Here is a 20,877-nt window from a genome sequence, read left to right on the forward strand (position 1 = left end):
CAAAAAGAAAAGGGGGAAAAGACCAGAGTAATATTATGTCGAATTTAAACAAATTGGCACAAGGGATTAAGTTATAAAGAATAGGTAAAAATTGATTTTGAAAAGAGAAGAAAAATTGGAGATATAATAGGTTGAAATATATAATTTTAAATGAGGTTTGAAAGAGGGTTAGAATTTGCTGAACTCCATTGTGTAAAGGGGAACACAAAAAAGGGAGATGCGAGGAAGTCAAGAAAGAGGGTTACATAGATATTAAGTTAAAAATCGGATTTTTTCTTGTTTATGTTCTTATTGTCTTTTTCTGTTTCTTTGTGATGTATCTTTTCTTTTTGATGTATCATTTTTCTGTTGTATGTTTGTTTTATTATATAAAATCTTAATAATTTTTTTTTTAAAAAAAACTGCTGCATATCAGGCAACTTTTAAAAAGCACAGCGGTGTCTATTTCATTTATTTCATAAACTTTGTATACCGCTTGATTGTAGAGGGGGCGGATCTCTAAGCGGTTTCTATTTATCTTATAATTGATTTGCTTTCTTTCCTTTTTTTAAATGCTGTGTTTTATACAAAAATGTTTCCATGCAGTATTTTTTTTAGGGGGGACTACTGGCAAGTTCAGGTGTGGTTTAAAAAAAAAAGGAGGGGGAAGCCAGCGACGATACTCCCCCCCCCCTATTTTTCTAATGGTAACGTCTCTGCTCTGAGAAGGACACATCAGTGGACGCTTCCATGAGAACGCTGAATAGGGGGGGGGGGGAGGAAGAAAGCGATGCCGGCAATTTCTCCCTATTTGAAAAGGGCTTCGGCGGCTCCGCTCGGCTCCCTACCACGTGACTGGCTTTCCAACGGTCTCCGGCTGGCGGCGTGCGCGCGCGCGCTCGGAACCCTCGGGAAGAAACCGTCCCCCTTTTAAATGTTTGAACTCGGGGCGCGAGGACAGAGGTGGACTGCGCCTGCGCGTCCTTGGCTTTGCCTCAGTCGCCACCAGAAACTGCTTTTTTCACAGTCTCCTTTGGTCGGCTTTGTTTTGGGATTTGGGTTTGAGGCGGGGAAAGTGCGTGGAGGAATTTTGGGGCGAGGGGCAGCCAGAGCAGGGCTTGGTACCCTCGTAGAGACTTGAGGACGTTGAGCGGGGGTCGACTTCTGAGAGAAAAGGGGTGCTTTAGGTCCCCCCTCAAAATACCAGAGGGTGCTTTTGACCCCTTCCTAACACAAAAAGCAGCTTTTTTGTTTTAGTGACAATGAGAAGAAGAAATTAACCAACCTGCTTATCCCATCAAGAGAAGGAGAGAGGGATGATTAACTTTCTGTTTAAGAAGCGACTCATTGACACAAAGGGATGTGGGTGGGTTGCGCTAGAGTAATTTGCTGAGCCCTCCTGAAAATAAAAAGGGACGCACAAAAAAGAAGGAAGGAAGGAAGGAAAAGAAAGAAAGAAAGAAAGAGAGAGAGAGAGAGAGAGAGAGAGAAAGAAAGAAAGAAAGAAAGAAAGAAAGAAGGAAGGAAGGAAGCCTGAGGGAAAGGATACTTCATTTTCTGGTCACATCCCCAAAGGAAGAGGGGCCCTGGACAGAAGTTTGGATGGTAATATCCAGAAGATAAAGCAAGAGTTAAAGCGGAGAGCCATTGCTCACACACCCCACACAAGAAGTACTCTGACCCCCATATCAAGAGGGGAATAAAAACTGTGACCCGTTTATTAGAATAGGACGTAGTTTTCTGTGGCGAGAGGGCGAGCACAGATTATGGGTCCCACGACATGAAGATGCAGCTGTGGTCCTTTTATAAGAGTGGAGTTCATAGGGAAAAGTTTGGCCACGGACACACATGACCAAGAACAGCACAAAACAGGACTCCTGATGAAAGAGTGCCACAGATACAGATGGATAGGCCATTTGACCCAACCCGTGCCAAGAGGGAGAGAGCTGTAAAAAAACCCATGATAACTGGGACTAATATGACTACATGAGAAGCAAAGGATAATAAAGAGGGAATCTGGCCACAAGAGAAGCCCAGCGTTAAAAGAGGGCCTAAGTGAATATATGATACTCCTTGGAGACAGTGGTGTTTCATCATGGAGAATGACCACACCACCATGCTGTTTCTGATTATGGGAGGTGGCACCTTGTTGCTGGCAACTGAGGTCAGGGCAGTGACTCGCAACCTTGTGAGCCATCTGGAGCTACAGCTCTTCCTGCTGGAGATGTTGGCCACTTTCCAGCTGTGTGCTTGCTTTGGTATGCTGCATCCTCTGGCTCAGATGGAGAACCATGCCCAGCTCTATCTTGGCCACCTTTATTCTTTCCTCACTATGCATTTCCTCTTGACCTTAAGTGAGAGCGTAAGCAATCCCACCTGCATCCTGCTAGACATCTTGCAGAAGGGCATCTCAATGAAGCAAGGTGGGCTGAAGATTGTGGCCCAGTTCATTGGGGCCTTTCTAGCCAAACTGTACCAAAACGCTGTCTGGTTTGTAGGGATCAGCAATTTATTCCCTCATCCCCAGGAATGTAGCAATCCTCTCAAGACATATTTTTTAAAGGCCCTTTGCACAGAGCTTGTAACCTCCATCACATTCCAGTTTACTGTGCTGGAGTCGCAATCGCAAGAGATCCGTGTCAGAGCTAATGTGCTTTCCCTCGCCATCACCTCGCTGGTGTATGCAGGTCTGTTGCCCCTTCTGTCTCTTGTCTGCAAGAACGGCTGCCAAGGTTATATGTGTGAAACATATACAGTGTTGTTAATGTTTAGTCATTTAGTCATGTCCAACTCTTTGTGACCCCATGGACCAGAGCACGCCAGGCACTCCTGTCTTCCACTGTCTCCCGCAGTTTGGTCAAACTCATGCTGGTAGCTTAGAGAACACTATCCAACCTCGTCCTCTGTAGTCCCCTTCTCCTTGTGCCCTCAATCTTTCCCAACATCAGGGTCTTTTCCAGGGAGTCTTCTCTTCTCATGAGGTGGCTAAAGTATTGGAGTCTCAGCTTCAGAATCTGTCCTTCCAGTGAGCACTCAAAGCTGATTTCCTTCAGAATGGTGAGGTTTGGAAGAAATCAGCCCTGAGTGCTCACTGGAAGGACAGATCCTGAAGCTGAGACTCCAATACTTTGGCCACTTACCAACAAATGAGTTGTCAAGGTGGGAATATGTCTGAACAATCACCATAAAAAGATGGCCTGTGGCAAGTGCTACCCCTAATCTTCTTTCACATGTCCCCTGCTTCCTCAAGTCATGGACTCTTAGAGTTGGACGGGACCAAGGGTCCAATCCTAGTCCCATACAGCCACTCTGTTGTGTGTTTGTTGTTCACCTCTATATGCTCATGTGATCATGAGGTTGAAGCTATTGCCCTATGGAGAAAAGTTACAACATTTAGGGCTCTGGGGGAAGCAATTAAGGGCAGACATGATAGACATGTAAATAATGAGGCAAGGTGTGGAAAAAGTGGACAGAGGTGCTTTTCTCCCTCTCATAATATTGAAACCTGTGGTCATCTGATAAAACTGAACCCCACTTTAAAGTTACCCACCCATCACTACATCTTATGGTAGTGAATTTCATAGTTTGTGCTGTATGAAGAAGTACAGTGGTACCTCGGGTTAAGTACTTAATTCGTTCCAGAGGTCCGTTCTTAACCTGAAACTGTTCTTAACCTGAAGCACCACTTTAGCTAATGGGGCCTCCCGCTGCCACCGCGCGATTTCTATTCTCATCCTGAAGCAAAGTTCTTAACCCGAGGTACTATTTCTGGGTTAGCGGAGTCTATAACCTGAAGCGTATGTAACCTGAAGCGAATGTAACCAGAGGTACCACTGTATTCCTTTCTCCCGAATATTCCAGCATTCAACTTGGTTTGATGTTCCTGAGTTCTAGCATTATGAGAGCATGAGGAACGCTTTTTATATCCACTTTCTCCATGCCGTGTATAATTTTATACACCTCTTACCAAGGGACCATTTACCAAGGGACCATTTGGCAGGGGGTTGGACTCGATGGCCCTTGTGGTCTCTTCCAACTCTATGATTCTATGATTCTATGATTCCTTTTTTTCTAAACTAAAAAGACCCAAATGTTGTAACCTTTTATCATAGGGGAGCTGTTCCGGCAGCCTCATGATAATTTGAGTGGCTCTTTCCTACATGTTTTTCCATGTTCTCCTGTTTCCATAGTGGTTTGCACATGTCTCTGGGAAAGTGTCATAGATAGTGGGATCGCCAAAGCAGAATGAATCTAGCTAGGCATGGAAAATCATATATAGTATAGGGATGGGAAACCCCCCACACACTCAAAGTGGCTTGGCTTCATTTAGCTTTTTAAATGTATTTTGAATGTTGAAAAAAACTGACATATTGTAACTTTTTGCAACTTTGTATTTGTAGCAAGAGCGACAAATGTTTTTATCATGGTTCTTGAAGAATCTAATTTCTTTTAACAGGTCAGAAGGCTGATAGAAACATACTGCTATTAGTTTAAATTAAGGGACCAATTCATACAACATATTTTCTGTTGGTGTGAACAATCTTAATTGTCTTCAAGATCATGACACAATTTAATGAATGAACTGGGCAATCATTAATATGTTCAGAAAAATTATTGTCACTGAGACATTTCTCCTAGCCACTATAATTAAGGGAATTGTCCATATCTGTGATTGCTAGTTCATACATGGTCTAAACCACTGAGCCTCTTGGGCTTGCTGATGAAAAGGTCAGCTGTTCAAATCCCCACGATAGGGTGAGCGCCCATTGCTCAGTCACAGCTCCTGCCAACCTAGCAGTTCGAAAGCACACCAAAAAAAGAAAAGAAAAAAGTGCAAGTAGATAGTTACCGCTCTGGCGGGAAGGTAAACAATGTTTCTGTGTGCTGCTCTGGTTTCAGAAGCGGCTTAGTCATGCTAACCACATGACCCGGAAAAACTGCGGACAAACACTGGCTCCCTCGGCCAGTAAGCAAGATGAGTGCCGCAACCCCAGAGTCATCCACGACTGAACTTAACTGTTGGGTCCTTTACCTTTATCTTTTTTTATGATGTATGAATTGAATACCCAGTGATGGTGGAGACCTCTCATCATCAAAAATGTATCATGAAAATATGAAGTCTCTGTCACTTCGATGGAAAATCCTGTAAATAGTGAAATGGGTGAATCTCAAATGGTCAGAAGTTGTATGAAAAAACTTACACCACAATTATTGTTAATTTTAATGGGGTGGGGAAGGAACTACAAAGCTGGTTGATTTATTAGGGACTGAGGCCGCAATCTTATACCTGCTTAATGGGCAGTAAGCTCCATTTAACTCAATGGGACGAAGCCCTATGCCAGCAGCCAGCCAGTTCAGGCACTGGCCAAGTGCCCCAGGGACTCGGAAGGGTCTCTCACTGTCCTGAACCAACCACACTGCCTTTCACCACCTTTTCTGCCAGGCGTCCAATGCTTTTCAGTAACACCACTTTTGAATGGGAGCCAAGTCCAGTTTCATTTCATTTATTTTCATTTATTACACTTATTAGTCGCTTGTCACCCAAAAGTGGTCTCCAAGTGCCTCACAGCATAAAAAAGATATGCAATACATAATAACATAGGGGAAAACCAGGGGTGAGGCTCATATAATACCTTAGTATTTCATATAACATCTTGGGGGGGGGGACCACACCACCAGCCGTATAGAGGTGAACAACATTACCAATACTCAAATAATAAAACAATACTCTAACCCACTGATTAGCAAATAAATAAAATTTTAACCTCCCCCTTCTCCAAAAAGCATTCACATTGAAGCAACATTCCCCACCCCATTTAACCTCCAGCTGTTACAAATTCATGGTGAGTGGGTCCATTGTCCCCCAGGGATGGTCCAGCATCTCCCCTCTCCCTCTAGGGGAAAGGAGCAACAAAGCAAAAAGATGGCAACAAAAGTTTTGCCTGCTTTGCAGTTGACCCTCTGCTGTTGGTGGGGATGCTGTTTCCATCTGCAGTGTCTGTCCACCAATTTAAGTTATCCAAAATGCCATGCCCAGGCACCATTGGGGGTAGCTATGGGGAGGCGGGGGGGGGGCAGCTGCTCCCCCAAAAAAGTAAATAAATAAAAATGCTTAACTAAGTGACCAATTGCATTGTAGATAACTCGGTTCTGTCTCCTGAAAGCTTGCCCCCTTAAAATAAATCATGGCTATGCCCACGCCTGGTTCCCAGTAAGATGGCAGGTGACCAGTGGTCACTGACCACTATAGATAGGAGCCAGGCGTTTCTGGGCCCGATTCAAAGTGCTGCTTTTGACCTATAACGCCTTAAACGGCTCAGGACCACAATACCTCAAGGACTGCCTCTTTTAATATGAACCTCCCCGGACCCTGAGATAATCTTCTGATGCCCTTCTTCGTGTGCCTCCTCCTTGAGAGGTCTGGAGGGTGGCAACACAAGAACGGGCCTTCTCTGCAGTGGCTCCCCATCTGTGGAATACTCTCCCCAGGAAAGTTTGCCTGGCGTCTTCATTATACACTCTTGGGTGCCAGGCAAAAACATTCCTTTTTAACTTGGCCTTTGGTTGACCTGATTGGCATCCTATACCCTTTTAAAATGTGGGGGTTGGGGGGGTTATTGAGTTGTTGTTTTTATTTTGATTATATATTTTGTAGTTTTATATTTTGATTTTGTTATGTGAACTGTGCTGAGACCTCCGGATATATAAATTCTATTATTATTATTATTATTATTATTATTATTATTATTAAACCTCCCATTCCAAAGTGCCACGGCTGAAGCATATCCAGCAACCAGGTGGCAGAGGAAGAATGTGAGTGCTACCACTCTGTGGCCCAACCAGGGCAAAGAACCAGCCCTGGCACTATGCCCAGGAGTGCAAAACTAGCCCTGAGCGTTTGCTCAGATCATAGAACACCTCTGATGTCATCCAGCCTTGTCATATGTAACATCTGGATAAAAGGAAACATAATATAACAGAAATTTCGTTTTGCTATCTGAAAAAGGGACATAATCTAGGATTTATAGGGCAGTGCTGTTCTGAAGTAAGGAGGAGCAGGAAAGGAAAATAAGAGGTGAAATTTTAACGCCTGCTCCACAGAGGCGCATTTCCGATGTTTCTAAAACAAGCGCAATACACTCTCGTGTTTCTGCTGCAACAGACTAACAAGGCTTCCCCTCTGGGATTTATGTACTAAACTAAGCTTCTAGTCGGCCTTGCTTCTTTCTGTGTTAGCCTATGCAGGTTAATTGTATTAGATCGCACAAGGTGTTCACTCCGAGGGATCAGAGGAAGCGCTGCCCGGCTCCTCCGCCCGGAGGATTCCGCGACGCGTCGTCCCTATATGGAGAAAGCTACGAGCGCGGACGGGCCCGGGCCACCTGTTGCCCCTCCTTCTCGGGGAGACGGGCCCACCTCCTCCCCCAGCCTTCCCGCGACCCTATAGGGGACCAGAGTCTCACGCACGCCTGGCGTGACCCTGCCCATCCCGCCAGGAGGCAGCGGCTAGGCTTCGAGCGAGCCGCTTTGCAGGCACAATCCGGCCTTCTCAGCAGCGGTTGCTGCTGCTGCTGCTGCTGCTCTTGCAAAGCTGGAAGCTGCTGTTTCACTCGGCTGGTGCTGACTGCGGAGCGGCGTCGGCGGTGCTCCATCTGTCGCCCCAGCTGCGGCGACCCGGGAGAAGCTTGTGGGCAGGTAGCAGAATGCAGCCCTCTGGCAGCGGGCTGGGAAAAAGCTGAGCGGAGGTGCAACGGAGAAGTGGCATGGGACTAACGTGCCCTTGGACCAGTTCAGTTGCCTGGGGATCATGAGCACAAAAGAGAAGAATTGGGGGGAATAGAGCGGGGAGCTCTGAGATTCATAGAGAAGGAATGTGATTTAGAATCTGTTATCAGCATTGAAGGAGCTGTGGGGCCCGTCCCCGCCCATTTAGGACTCCAGCAAAGCAGGACAAGGAGCCAAATTCTCCCCTACCCCTGCAATCAAACTTGGAATCACAACGATTTTTGCCTAGAGTCAGAGAGAGTGGGAAAACTAAGCACTGGGAATGAAACCAGTGATGGTGGCGGAAGAATTGGGTTGGCAACAGTCATTTCCTGCATCTGACAGATGCATGCCATCCCATCTGTAGAGGGCCTCATTGTTGTATTGGATGCCTGGGTGTCCGATGACGCACCCGCCCAGATCCGCCACTCTACGCGCAACAGCCCACTCCAAGACCTTTCTTGCTTTATTGATTCCTGCCAGGCTCACACAATCTCTCCATGTCCTCCTCTCAAGCAGCGAGGACCACAAGATGGTAATGTTTGGATAAACCGCTAACAAATCTGTCAAATCGTCAAAAATGCTCCATCTCAAATCGATAGCTTTGCGGTACGCCAGATCATTCCCCCCCAACTGAATTATTAATGCGTTGGGCGGCCCATCAGCAGCAGCTCTTGCCATAACGGCTGGTTTAAATTCGCTCCAGCGCATCCCTCTACGCGCAATCCAAGCCAGCTCAACGTTCGAAGGCAGATTCAAATTATGCCCGATTCCGGAACTCATAGCTCGGTTCCTGGCCCAATACACTATGCTGTGGCCCACCAGCCAGATGCGCACCTTCTTGGATTCTGAAAGGAAAGTAGACGGAGAAACCAAGGTCAGGATTATCACTGCGAGTCATAGGTTCTTTCTAACGTAAGCTCTGTACGCATTAGATTTCCACCTCCCCAGATCCTTGATCCTCTCAGTAGAGAGCCCTAAATGCACTGCGGTGGTAGCGGCCCCGATGCGAAAGGAGTGGGCTGCAAATTCCGCCGCGGGAAAACCGCAAGCTGCCAGTGCAGAGCGAAGCATGCGCGTGAACTGGTGTCTGGCCAAGAGAGACCCGTCTGCATGTATCAACAATGGGCCGGGGCCGCTGGGTCTCAAATAGAGGAAACGCCGTGTATCTCTTACGGGACAGGGTCTACTACCCTGCACAGCCACTAAACGTAGGAGCGCGCCCTTACCGAGCTGGTCTGTCTTAGAACTCCGCACCTGTACGATTAGCTCGGACTTGGACAGGGACAGATCACTTAATAATATACCTCTCTGGGAGTGAGCCGTCCCGCGCTCGCAGACTACCTCCCCAATGTGCAGGGCGCCAAAGAATGCAATGGAATAGGCGGCCAAAAAAAGGCGCGCTTCATATTTTGACCAACAAATTTCGCGTAACTTCTTGAGAATCTGAGTCAAAATGTCAAATGTTATGGGCCTCCTCCTATACACACTGGGGGGTGCTGCCGACGCCAACCCTCAACGTCTTACGGACGATAAAAGCTGAACATGGGTCCGTGTTGAAAAAGGCTTTACAAAAATATGCAATCCCTGCAAACTGAATGTTGAGTGTTTTTGGGGCCCTGCCCAACTCCCTCAGGTGGGCCAAGTAGCAGAGAACCTCCCTCGTTGAGGGAATGGAATACAGCCCTGCGTTGGGCCTGCTGCTGCGAAATTTTAAGAAGTCGGCCCAGGCCTTCTTGTATGATCTCATTGTGGAAGGGGCCACGGCACCGAACAACCCTTCCATCACTTCTTGCTCCCAATACTCCAGAGATGCTCCGGGAAAGGCATCGATGATTGCTCTGCGTCTGGCGCTAACAAGCGGAAGCGCTCCATCTGAAAGCGAGATAAAGCATCCGCGATGTCATTGTTAATGCCAGGTACGAATTTGGCTGAAAAGTATATATTATGCTCTAAACACAGAAGGACAAATGACCGCAGGAGATTCCCGACCCTGTTGGAACGCGCAGATTGTCTAGATAGAACTGCAACTACAGCTTGATTATCCGTGTTGAAGCAAACCCTATGATTGCGGAACTGCTCCACCCAAAGATGTACTGCTACTACGATAGGGAAGAATTCCAGGAATGTGAGATCCTGGGTGATGGGCTGGCCCTGCCACTCTGGAGGCCACCTTTGGGTGCACCACTGTCCCCGGAAGTAAACCCCGAAGCCCAGCGATCCAGCAGCGTCCGACTGTACTTGGAAGTCGGCCTTTAGAGACAGTGAGTCCTGCCATAAGGATATGCCGTTGAACCTGTCGAGGAATTGGAGCCACATGCCCAAATCCGCTTTGACTTCCTTGGAAAGACGGACTCTATGCTGGGGAGCCCTAAGTCCTGCAGCCAATCTAGCCAGGCGTATGGAAAAGGGGCGACCTGGCGCAACAACTCTACCGGCAAAGTTTAGATGGCCAAGCAGAGATTGGATTTGTCTAAGGGTGATCTTCTTAAGGGGCAGAAGCTGCTGGATCACCGCTCTAAGGGCGGACAGCTTCTCCTCAGGCAGTCGAGATGTTTGCGCCACTGTGTCCAATTCAATGCCTAAGTAAACCAGGGAAGTGGCTGGGCCCTCCGTTTTTAGGAGCGCCTCTTTTCGCCCTTTCCCGTTAACTTGGCCTGGGGGAGAAGGGTGAAGATATCGACATAGTCCCCGTTGAGGATCTTATTCCTCTTCCTCTGGGACAGATGATTCCCCAATATGAAATCAGTTGCCTGGTTGGTGGAGACTTCCTCGACCAACGCCCCATCCCTCCATTCCAGCACTCCACTGAAAGTTTTGCGGTGGGAGTTGGCCCTCGTTTCATGTGCCCAGAGTGGGATCCCATGATTGCTCTTGCCTAAACCCCAGTACCCATCCATCTGATCCTCAGAATCTGACCCTGAAGAAGACGTACCTGAGTCATCCTCCGTTTCTGACTGCTTGTTCCGCTTCCTCTTTGCCGACGTATGTTTCTTCTTAGCTTTCCTCTTACCCCCTTGTGCGTCACTGGCTGGCGTACTCCCACTGGCCACCAGCTGAGCACTTGACGGATCAGGCTGCTCCCCCTCCGAGCCGGAACACGCACTGTCCTCTGTTGAGCTGTGATGAGGTTGCTGTTCCTGAAATACACTAGGGATGTCTGTAGCCTGTGAGAGGGTGTTACCGCTGGTTCCCTTGGTAGGCGCCTTCCCCTTACTGGGACCCCTCGCTGGCGCCTTCGCTCTACCTGTGCAATGGCTTGCCTTCCTAGCAATAGCTGCCTGGGCACGAGTATTAGGGCGGCTTGCTACTGAGGGCCCGGGATGCGCGCTGTCCCCCAGATTTGCCTCAGCGCCCTGCTGCCCTTGGATATTCGGGGGCGTATCAGGAATCACGTCTTGCGATGGCTCGGGTGCTGGAAGCGCTAGCGCACCCCTCGACCTGCATTGTCTGTAAAAGGTTTCAAACGCCATAAAAAAATGGGCGAAAGCCTGAGGGTCGCATGGCATGGCTGTTAACTGTGCACCCCCAGAGCTATTGGATGCTGGCTGGGTGCCAGAAGTAGATGGCTGCTGGTCACCGCCTGAAGCCATTCTTAAATCCAAGGCAAAAACCCACGGCACAAGGACAGTTCAGTATGGGCTACACTGACGGTGAATACGCTTTTCCTTTATTCTTTCTTTTTTTTTTTTACTTATTTAAAGTTGTTTTATTTTATTTATTTTATAATATTTATTTATTTATTTATTATTTTAAAATGAATTTAGTTATATAGTTATATATGTATTCAAATATTTATTTATTTATTTATTGCTTATCTACTTGTTTATATATTCAATTAAAATTAGAATTTTATTATTATTATGTATTTATATTTATTATTATTATTATTATTATTATACGTTTGTTTTTATTAATTTAATACATAATACCTGGTAATTATATATTATATAATCAGGCAACCGCAATGGGAATTAGGCAAACACATCTGCCAGCGATCACTGGCTGCTGCTGAAAATAAGGGATCTAAAATGCACTACACAAAAGCGCTGCAATTATATTACTTGCCGCTAGATGGCAGTGTTCGCCAGGAGTTCACTAAAACCCGCTGCAGAAAACGGGAGCCTAGATCAAACAACGTAACTTAAAATTAAAAATTTGATGCTCACCAAACGCTAAATAAACAGTAGCTGCCAAATGCAGAAGCGATGTAATTTGAATTGTCTACTAGATTAATACTAATGATCAGTTAGGAGCGTAAGTATAAGGCTGCACAACTCCCAGCTAACCGCGCTGGCAGGGGCTCCCCTGCTGGGGGCTTAGAGGCGCGCAGTTATGAGACCCAAGTATATAAAAACCTAGAACCACGGGAAATATAAAATAACTCAAAACAAAACCAAGGCAAGAATATTTAAAAGTTTTTAAATGCGGTTGCCAGGCCCCTTTCCCTTAAACAAAATGGCTTCCCTAGCCTCACATGTGGCCTCCCAAGATGGCGACTGGCAGGGGAACAAGGAACACTACTCTGCCCTTACTCAAAATGGCCTCCCTGCCTTCACCATGTGGCGTCGCAACAGAGACGCCCGGTGGCTTCTCTAGCAACCGGCAATGGAAAGAGACCCTCCCCGCAAGGCACAACAGACGGGCTGCAAGCGGTATGCTGGGATTACAATTGGAATGAACGCCGGCACAACAGGAGGACCGAGAAGGAAAGGCTGGGAGGGAAAGGATGCAGGAAGCAACAAAGAAAAATACTGGGATAACGGCTGAAAGCAAACCAGCGTAACAGGCAGGATTGCGCAGGAAAGGGGGAAGGGGGGGAAGGGCTAAGGAGAGCTTTAGGCGGAGAGGACCAGCCGCCGACGGCAGAACCCCCGGGAAAAAGCGCACGCTTTTTGCGTAAACGTTACCCCTTTTCTTGGCGGCACCCGATCCCAGCCTCTGCCCCACGATCCTTCTGCTGGACGTTGTGCTTGCGCCGAATCCGCTGCTATGAACCAGGTAAGCTCCTTTTATTTTAGACCCCTGAGTTTCCTCACCCCGATTTTGGGTAAACTGCACAGGCGCCTGGCCAACAGGGAAGGAAAACAATGCGGGTCCTCACCTAACTAAGCTGCGAACAGGCACGCTAGAATAAGACTGCTCGGCAAATAAAACAAGCAAACAAACAAAAAATATTGAAAAAACCTACAGCTGCAACAACCAAAACCGCTCAAGCCCCCGCGAATGTGGGAGGGTCCTGCCCGCAACACCCTCTCCTCTGCAGGCTCGGAAAGGGCTTTGGCAACAGCAAGACTGGGCAATCAATGGAGAAATCTTGGCAGGGCTAGGAGAAAGTTGACCCTGCTGTGGGGACAGGCAAAGTGGAGCACTGGTATCTGCTGACATTGTATGGATATCTGCAGGGGAATTGAAACCCCAACAGGGCTGAGGAGGCAGGAGGCACTGTCAAGTCCTCAGAGCCAAAAGGGAGTTGAAGTGAGGAGAGGTGAGTAGGACAGAAAGCTGTGGTTGTCCCTAAGGAGGTGGAACAGAACAGGGAGAAGAGACTTTATTGATTTCTGCTGCAGGAACTTCAGATCTTTTTATCATGGATGTCAGTGAAGCCTGCATCTCACTGTTTGTGATGGCAGTTACAATGATGGTCACAGCTGGCTGCAGGCGACTGGTCAGGCAGTCTCATAAGTCAAATATCCTCTGCTTCTTCCTTGAGTTAACCGGCATCTTCCAGATCTGTGCCTGTACCCATGAGATTTGTTTACTGGCTGATTTGCCACCCAAACCTCATGTGGCACTTGCCCTCACTTACGTTATCACTGCTCTTCATGGTTTGACTTTGCCTGGCAGCATCAACAACCCCTCCAGCAGCTTTCAACTTTTCTGCAAGGGTAGGATCACGGCCAAGACTTGGTGGCTACAGACTTCAGCTCAGTTCGCTGGAGCAGTATTGGCTCATCTTTACATCAAATTAATCTGGATGTTGGGGATGACATCAGTGCACTTAAAGACAGCAGCGGAGAATTGTAGTACCCCAATTCAAACTACCTTAGCAAAAGCTTTTGTCCTAGAACTCCTATTCTCTTTATTGCTGCATCTGACCTTACAGACCTTTGAATCAATGAATCCCAACACGAAGGTCCATCTAATCGCCATGCTGATTACCATTATGGTATATGAAGGTTTGTTATCCTCTTCCCTCTTTTGTTATTATCTCAGGCTGTAAATAGACTGTGAATGTTAAGTATTGCCTTACACAATTGGTTTTATACTGCTTATCTACATTAGACTTTATTGCCTCTAATAATCTCTACTAAGGCTTTATGCCCACCTAAAGTCGTTCTATATCTAATTTAAAAACTTTTGTCTCCCTTGTGGGAATGTTGTCTAAATTGAACCACAGAATGTCTGCACGTTGCATAGAACCAGAAGGGTATTCTTGGAATGCATTCTTACTATATACCAGGGTGCTAGTTAAGCCTGTTGGGCTTCATGGGTGCTAAGTGTGAACTGAGCTTATGATGCAAAACACATAGAGGACTTTCCTTAACAGTGCATGGAAGGTTCAGTAGTGGTGCACAAGCTGTCTTTCTGGTCAGTTTGCCTGCCATTACTAATACTGTCATTTAATATGTTTAAAGCACATTCTTTTCCTTGAAGAATTCTGAGCACTGTAGCTTTACCCTTCAGAGTTACAACTCCCAGCAACCCTTAAACTACAGTGCCCACAGTTCTTTGGAAGAGAAATGTGCTCCAAATGTGTTTTAAAGGTACAGTGTGCATGTAAACTTTTATCTTTCATATGAATCCAGAGTTGCTAGGAATGTACTTCAAAATCTACAGTGTTCACTTGAAAGACTGAAGGGCTACTAACTAGAGTCACAAGAGCCAATTCCTAGGGGCCAATGACTCTTCCCCCCCCCCCCGTAACATATTTGAGGGGGGTGGGCCTCCCAAAGTTGATGGGCATTGCCATTCAAATGGTGTGTGTTGTGCTGCATCATGTAATTGATTATGTGGGGCAGCTAAGCCCCACATATTTTATTCAAGTAGACAGTTGTATGCCGAGAGGCCAGGTGTTTCGCTGCAATGCTTCCTGTGTGCTTGCACATTTCCCCTAAAATAAGGACAGAGATCTCTTACCTAGGAGAATGGAGTTTAGCCTATGACTGTAATGCTTCCAAGGTAACTGTACATTTTGCTCTTTCTCCTTGCTTTCATGCTATTATTTCCTTGCATGAAGCAGACAGTACATTCTCTTTGGTTGCTTTAGCATTATTATTTGGTTTCAGGTTCTGTTATTGGCTAGCAGCCTCTTCCCTAACAGGAGAATGGAGTTTTGGCTTTGGTTGAGACTTTCCCGTTAAAGTTACTTTAATGGGAATCTAAATTTAATCTATTTCACCAAGATTCCAATTTTATTTATAAATACAACATTTCATTAAGAATAGTTTATAGTATTGGGGTACAATTTGTTTCATCTAGTCCAGCTTTGTCTACTGAATAGACTGACTGGTAGTAACCTTACAGTCTGAATTGTAGGTTGGGGTCCTGACCCAAGCCTTTCGGGAAACAGGCATACAAAAACAGCAGAGGCAAAACACATCAGCAGCACATGCAGGTGCATGGTCCTGTGAAAGACCCAAGAACAATACAAATTACAGTGACATTCTCAAGGAATTGATCCAAATTCCTTATTTATACCCTGGGAGACTGCCACTGCTCTGTGCAGCACATGCATTTTAATGTGACAAAGCATTAATTGAAGACTGTCATCTCTCACAACAGACACAAAGCTGTTTTCTTTCTGGCAGCCACTTTTGCTGAATCGTTCAGTTTGCTAGAGCCTTTTGCTCTCTGTTATGCAATGAATATGGCAAAATGATAGAAGTAATGATCTGTGCACTACACAGCTGACTCAGGAGCAGCTGGAAACATTTTTGTGATGTACTAGAGATCAGAAATAAAGGTGGCTACAGATTTTATATAACAAAAATGACTCCAGATCTTCCCTGGATTGGGGCCAATATCATGAGAGAGCAATATTCTAGTTTCATTACCGGCTTTGAAATTTTCTTACTGAGCACTTACAAGTGTTTAACATCCATTATCTCAGTAGCTCTTGCAACAGTCTTGCAAGAAAGGCCCGTATATCAGTCTCATGTTGCATGCATGTATATTAGCAGCATGGAGTGGGTTAAAGCTGAGTCTGAGCGATAGAGGTTTGCCTTAGGCATTCCCAACTAAAAGAAAATTTGGACCAGTAACTGTCTAGCTTCATTCTTTGGAGTGTTGGCTTTGGACCTGGGAAACCATAGGTCAAATCCCATATTCACTGAGTGGCCCTTATTAAGGTAGTTTCTAAGGTCAATTTCCCATTTATAATACAGTGGTACCTCGGGTTACATACACGTCATGTTACATACGCTTCAAGTTACAGACTCCGCTAACCCAGAAATATCACCTCGGGTTAAGAACTTTGCTTCAGGATGAGAACAGAAATTGTGCAGCGGCGGCACAGCGGCAGCAGGAGGCCTCATTAGCTAAAATGGTGCTTCAGGATAAGAACAGTTTCAGGTTAAGAACAGACCTCCAGAATGAATGAAGTTCTTAACCCGAGGTACCACTGTACAGGTTAAGCAACTCCATATCTCACACAGATACTATCTAAGGGTTAATGAGAGGATTTGTACAGCATAGAAGTATTCTCATTTATTATTAACCTTCCCCATACAAAGTTCAGAAGTAAAAAAAAAAAAAAGCAAACGTTACTGAGGATATTGTTAGCAAAACAAAAAGCCAACCTTTGGAATTTCAGAGGCTCTGCTTCTTTCAGGAGATGGTTCAGAAACCTCGTGGTAGCTAATGTATGCAAGAACAATTGTCCTGATCTTGAGATACTGATCTGGTTTTGCAGCATCCGTTTAGTTTAGGCCACTGAACACTGAAATACTTCTACCATCCATGGAAGGTCCTAGGTTCAACTCACAGTTCATCCAGTTAAGATAAACAAGGCTGGAGAGACACCATTAATACTGGGCTGGAATAAATGATTGTTTGGACCAGATATTGAGTACAGTGGTGCCCCGCAAGACGAATGCCTCGCAAGACGAAAAACTCGCTAGACAAAAGGGTTTTCCGTTTTGGAGGTGCTTCGCAAGACGAATTTCCCTATGGGCTTGCTTCGCAAGACGAAAACGTCTTGCGAGTTTTTCCAACTTTTTTCCCCTTTCCCCCCCCTTTTTCTAAGCCGCTAATAGCCGCTAATAGCGCTAATCTGCTAATGGCCGTGCTTCACAAGACAAAAAAATCGCTAGACGAAGAGACTCGCGGAACAGATTATTTTCATCTTGCGAGGCACCACTGTAATGATGAATATTAGTACTATTAACAGTAGCTGATCACACTATCAGGAATTTAATTCTATCTGACATTATGAGTACAAAGATATCCCTTACTCTCAATTCTAACACTAGACACTAAAAGTTACAGGAAACAAATCTTTACAGGAAGGAAATAACTTTCTGCTTTTTCTTTCACAGGAGGACATCTCACAGGAGCCATATTTAACCCAGCTCTGGCTTTTTCTTTGCACATAAGTTGTTTCGCTGAGCCTGAGAAATTTTGGAATTATTTATTGGTATACTGGGTTGCACCGTGCATAGGTAAGTATCTTTATATTTTATTTTATTAGGATGAACTAGTACTCCTAACTAGGGAAATAGAGCAGGCATATTCAAACTCAGCCCTCCAGATGTTTTTCAGATTACAATTCCCATCATCCCTGACTACTGGTCCTGTTAGCTAGGGATCATGGGAGTTGTAGTCCCAAAACATCTGGAGGGCTGAGTTTGCCTATGCCTGATATGGCCTTCACTAGAATACAGCTTTGGTTAAGTATGGCAGCCTCTTATACTTTTTCTGTCTGCTGCCTGAAAAAACAGCTTCCCAACCCTTGCTTTAGGAAGTCCTATAGGCACATCAGTGATCTGTTGTTAATAAATGATTAACAGCATGTTTGGTGTTAGAGAAAGGCTGGTCAATGATCCTACTCTTCCCCGGGAGCCCTTGGAAATAGTTGGCCATATGTATTGTTTGGGGCTACCATCTTTTAAATTAGGGCACAGTGGCGTTTGCCTTTTAAGTGTGTGATGAGCAATTCAATCAGCTCTGTTGTTGCCAAGACAGTTGTGGATTGTGTACATAAGTGGTAAACTGTGTTCACATAAGACTATTTAAACATTACACAATTCCCCCTCATGGGCAGACATATGTGAGTAGATTAGCTTGGTTTCCAGCATGTGAGTTCATGTAAAAAATTAAACATAACCACCAGCTATTTCCAACACACCCTTCAAACTGTTATGCAAGTGCGCCAAAATGCCAGCAACATTTTACTTCCAGAAAGGCTATTGTCATGGCCGTATGCACAGACACTTCTGAGGTTCAATAATATATTTTTACACAAAAGAGGAAGGTTGATAGCCTGACACCACTCTCCACTGCATGCTTTCCAGTTTGCCCTCTTCCCTTATGCAGTTTTCAGACACTACCTTAAAGCATGTTTATGTTTTCATCATTTCAGGGTCCGTGTTGGTGTTTTTGGTGTGGGATGAAATCCTTCCTTTGCTACACCGACAACGGTAAAAATGGTAAAGCAAGGTGATGTTCAAAAGATTCTGTTAAAAATGGATGTGAAGAGACTGGACATTAGAATCACTTTGGCAACTTTCACGTGATTCTTTGGGGAGTATCATTACAGGACTCTACAACACAGTATTTATCTGAATTGTCAAAAGCAGAGCCATGTATTTCAAAACTGGAAGAATTTGTTAACGTATGTTGTTGTTTTTTAAAAAAGTCTTCTGCATCAAAATAGTTAAGAAAAATAGAGGACACTTCTGGTAACCGGATGCCTGCTTCACTTCTACTTGTATAATTTAGGCAAGCTTCTTTTACAAAAATTCACCTCACTTGAACCTGCCTCAAGTGACTTACCCTGCACCTTTTATTATCCAGCCTCCATTCCAATTCAAGCCTGCATCTACAGCCACAGAAGTGCACTTTAAGGGAAGGAGGGGGAAAACAGTATCCAAAACTTGACACACTTTCAATATTAAGGCAAGGCAAGTGTGCAAAGGGAGAGGTGGACACAGTACAAAATGTTTTACTAAGGCTCATGTCAAGTAGTTCTGGATCTGTAACAGGGAAATTCCTGTATGTGCCAGACAAATAATTTAAGTTGCTACAATTTTAAGATGTCTGTTAGGAAGCAAGCAATGCTAACCCTAGCCAACATTCACTGATACCCGTTTACAAAAGCCATTTAGAGCACCATACGTTTAAGGCATCTCGTGTGCCACGGTAACAGAATTAATTGTTCTAATGGCACAGACTCAGCAGGAAAGGACCAAAAACGCAGAAAGCAGGCCGAGGGCAGAAAGTTTACGTCTCTTGGTAATCTCTTTATATTTCCATTTTTTAAGAATGAAGTTATTTGGAAATTAATGTAGTGCATCTCTGAAGGTGGCTATGCATCACAAAAGACATTCAGACATTTTATCAGTTAATTGGTTTCACAAATGTAGCCAGGATTTTGCGCTTCAATAAAAACCTTTAATGAGGAATTTGCATAAAATTCTGGAACAGAACTGAAGGTAGCGAACACTAGGTTTTTGATTAGCAACACAAATCTGCTATATTAATTCACATCCAACGTTTTTTAAAAAATCATTTCAGCAGCCAACCTTTGCTGCATGCTGCTGTTTTGCCAACAATCAAGATCCATGTTTCCCCTTACCCATGACAGTCTTTCCCCACCATCCGGTTCTTAAGTCGGTGCTCACATTTAGGAATCTTGAAGGACTTATGTCAATAAACACTACAGTCCTGACCTATTCTCAGCTCACAGAAGCATGCTATAAAAATCCCAAACTCATCTGAAATGACAGCTGTGAGGAATACCCTTTTAAAAAATTAAGTGTAACTATGTTTGGTGGGAGGGACTGTTATTCTGGAGGGTCCACTTTTATGTTGAAATGGACTTTGTTCTTAGCTGATCTCTAATCTCAAACGAAAGCTTTGCGATGATGTAAGGTGAAGCCTTAGGAAGAATGGCGGAGTTCATGTGTCAAGCCTTTACAGATTTGGTATTTATCAGTTTTTCCTGTAAAGTATTAAACCTCCCTGTTCTGCAATAACTTGTGAAACTGACACTGTTTAACAGCTGTGCTGTAGAAAGAAACTGTGGAAATAAGGTACCAGGTTGCCTCTATGGCAAAAGAAACACAAAAGATCTCAGTGTCTTCAGTTCTAAGCCCTACATTAGTTGGCTCAGAACCTGTGACCCTGAATCTCAGTCCACTGAACTCAACTGAGTTACACAACCGTATTGAATGGAATTTGGGCACCGTGGAAATGCTGCCTGGAAAATAACTGGAGCCTAATTAAGTAGCTGCTACTTAAGGACAAAATGTTGACGTCTTTTTGAAATTGTAGGAAATGGGTATATTTTCTTCACAATAAAAGAAAAGCCTTTTATTCTTTCTCCTGCTGTATGTTTGTTTTTCTGAGTCTTTAATTCCATAATTTAGAGCAAACTTCATAATCCTATTTTCCTTGTTTCCAAATCAAAAGTGAATCTTATTTAGAAGGCATTTCTAACTACTGCTCCAGGAGAAACAGAGCTAAGAAACATTTTCTATGCAGTTCAAAAAGGATTGCTCTGAAGTTGAGAAGCTCAACCATCATTATAGCGAAGTGAAACTTTTTTTTAAAAAATGAAGAAACTGCTCTAGTTCTTGAAACTCAGTGTCAAATCATGAGGAGAGACAGAGCCAATATGAAATGCAAGTAAGCTGTCAGAAACCAAGGGGACATTAATAACCAAAAGCCCTGTGCTGACATTCAAATTCTCATGCAGGTATTTTCACCTTTTTCACTTTTAACCCAAACATGCATTTGGGAACCCAGTTCTTAATCTTTTACCATATACCGGTATATGCCTGGTGGTGGTGCTCCTGTTGCTACCCACTTGGGATCAGGTTGTGATGTTTCTCAACCTGTGGCTCCCCAGGTGTTGTTGAACTACAACTCCCATCACCCCTAGCTACCAAGGCCAGAGCTCAGGGATGATGG

General features: G+C 44.9%; 1 protein-coding gene across 2 annotated transcripts; it reads left to right on the forward strand.

Moving 5' to 3' along the window:
* The first annotated feature begins 1,472 nt into the window (after positions 1–1,472).
* Positions 1,473–20,287, forward strand: AQP11 (aquaporin 11). Of its 2 annotated transcripts, XM_081860779.1 has the most exons (4): positions 7,681–8,057; positions 13,020–13,922; positions 17,283–17,405; positions 18,326–20,287. In XM_081860779.1, exons 2-4 carry the CDS (start codon positions 13,334–13,336, stop codon positions 18,385–18,387), a joined length of 774 nt encoding a protein of 257 aa, XP_081716905.1. In that variant the 5' UTR covers positions 7,681–8,057; positions 13,020–13,333; the 3' UTR covers positions 18,388–20,287. The 2 variants fall into 2 exon arrangements, with proteins under 2 accessions (XP_081716904.1, XP_081716905.1); XM_081860778.1 differs by lacking the exons at positions 7,681–8,057; positions 13,020–13,922 and adding an exon at positions 1,473–2,666.
* The last annotated feature ends 590 nt before the right edge of the window (positions 20,288–20,877 follow it).

This window comes from Podarcis erhardii (genome assembly GCF_964252035.2).
Source record: "Podarcis erhardii genome assembly, chromosome: 4".
Lineage (NCBI taxonomy): Eukaryota > Metazoa > Chordata > Lepidosauria > Squamata > Lacertidae > Podarcis > Podarcis erhardii.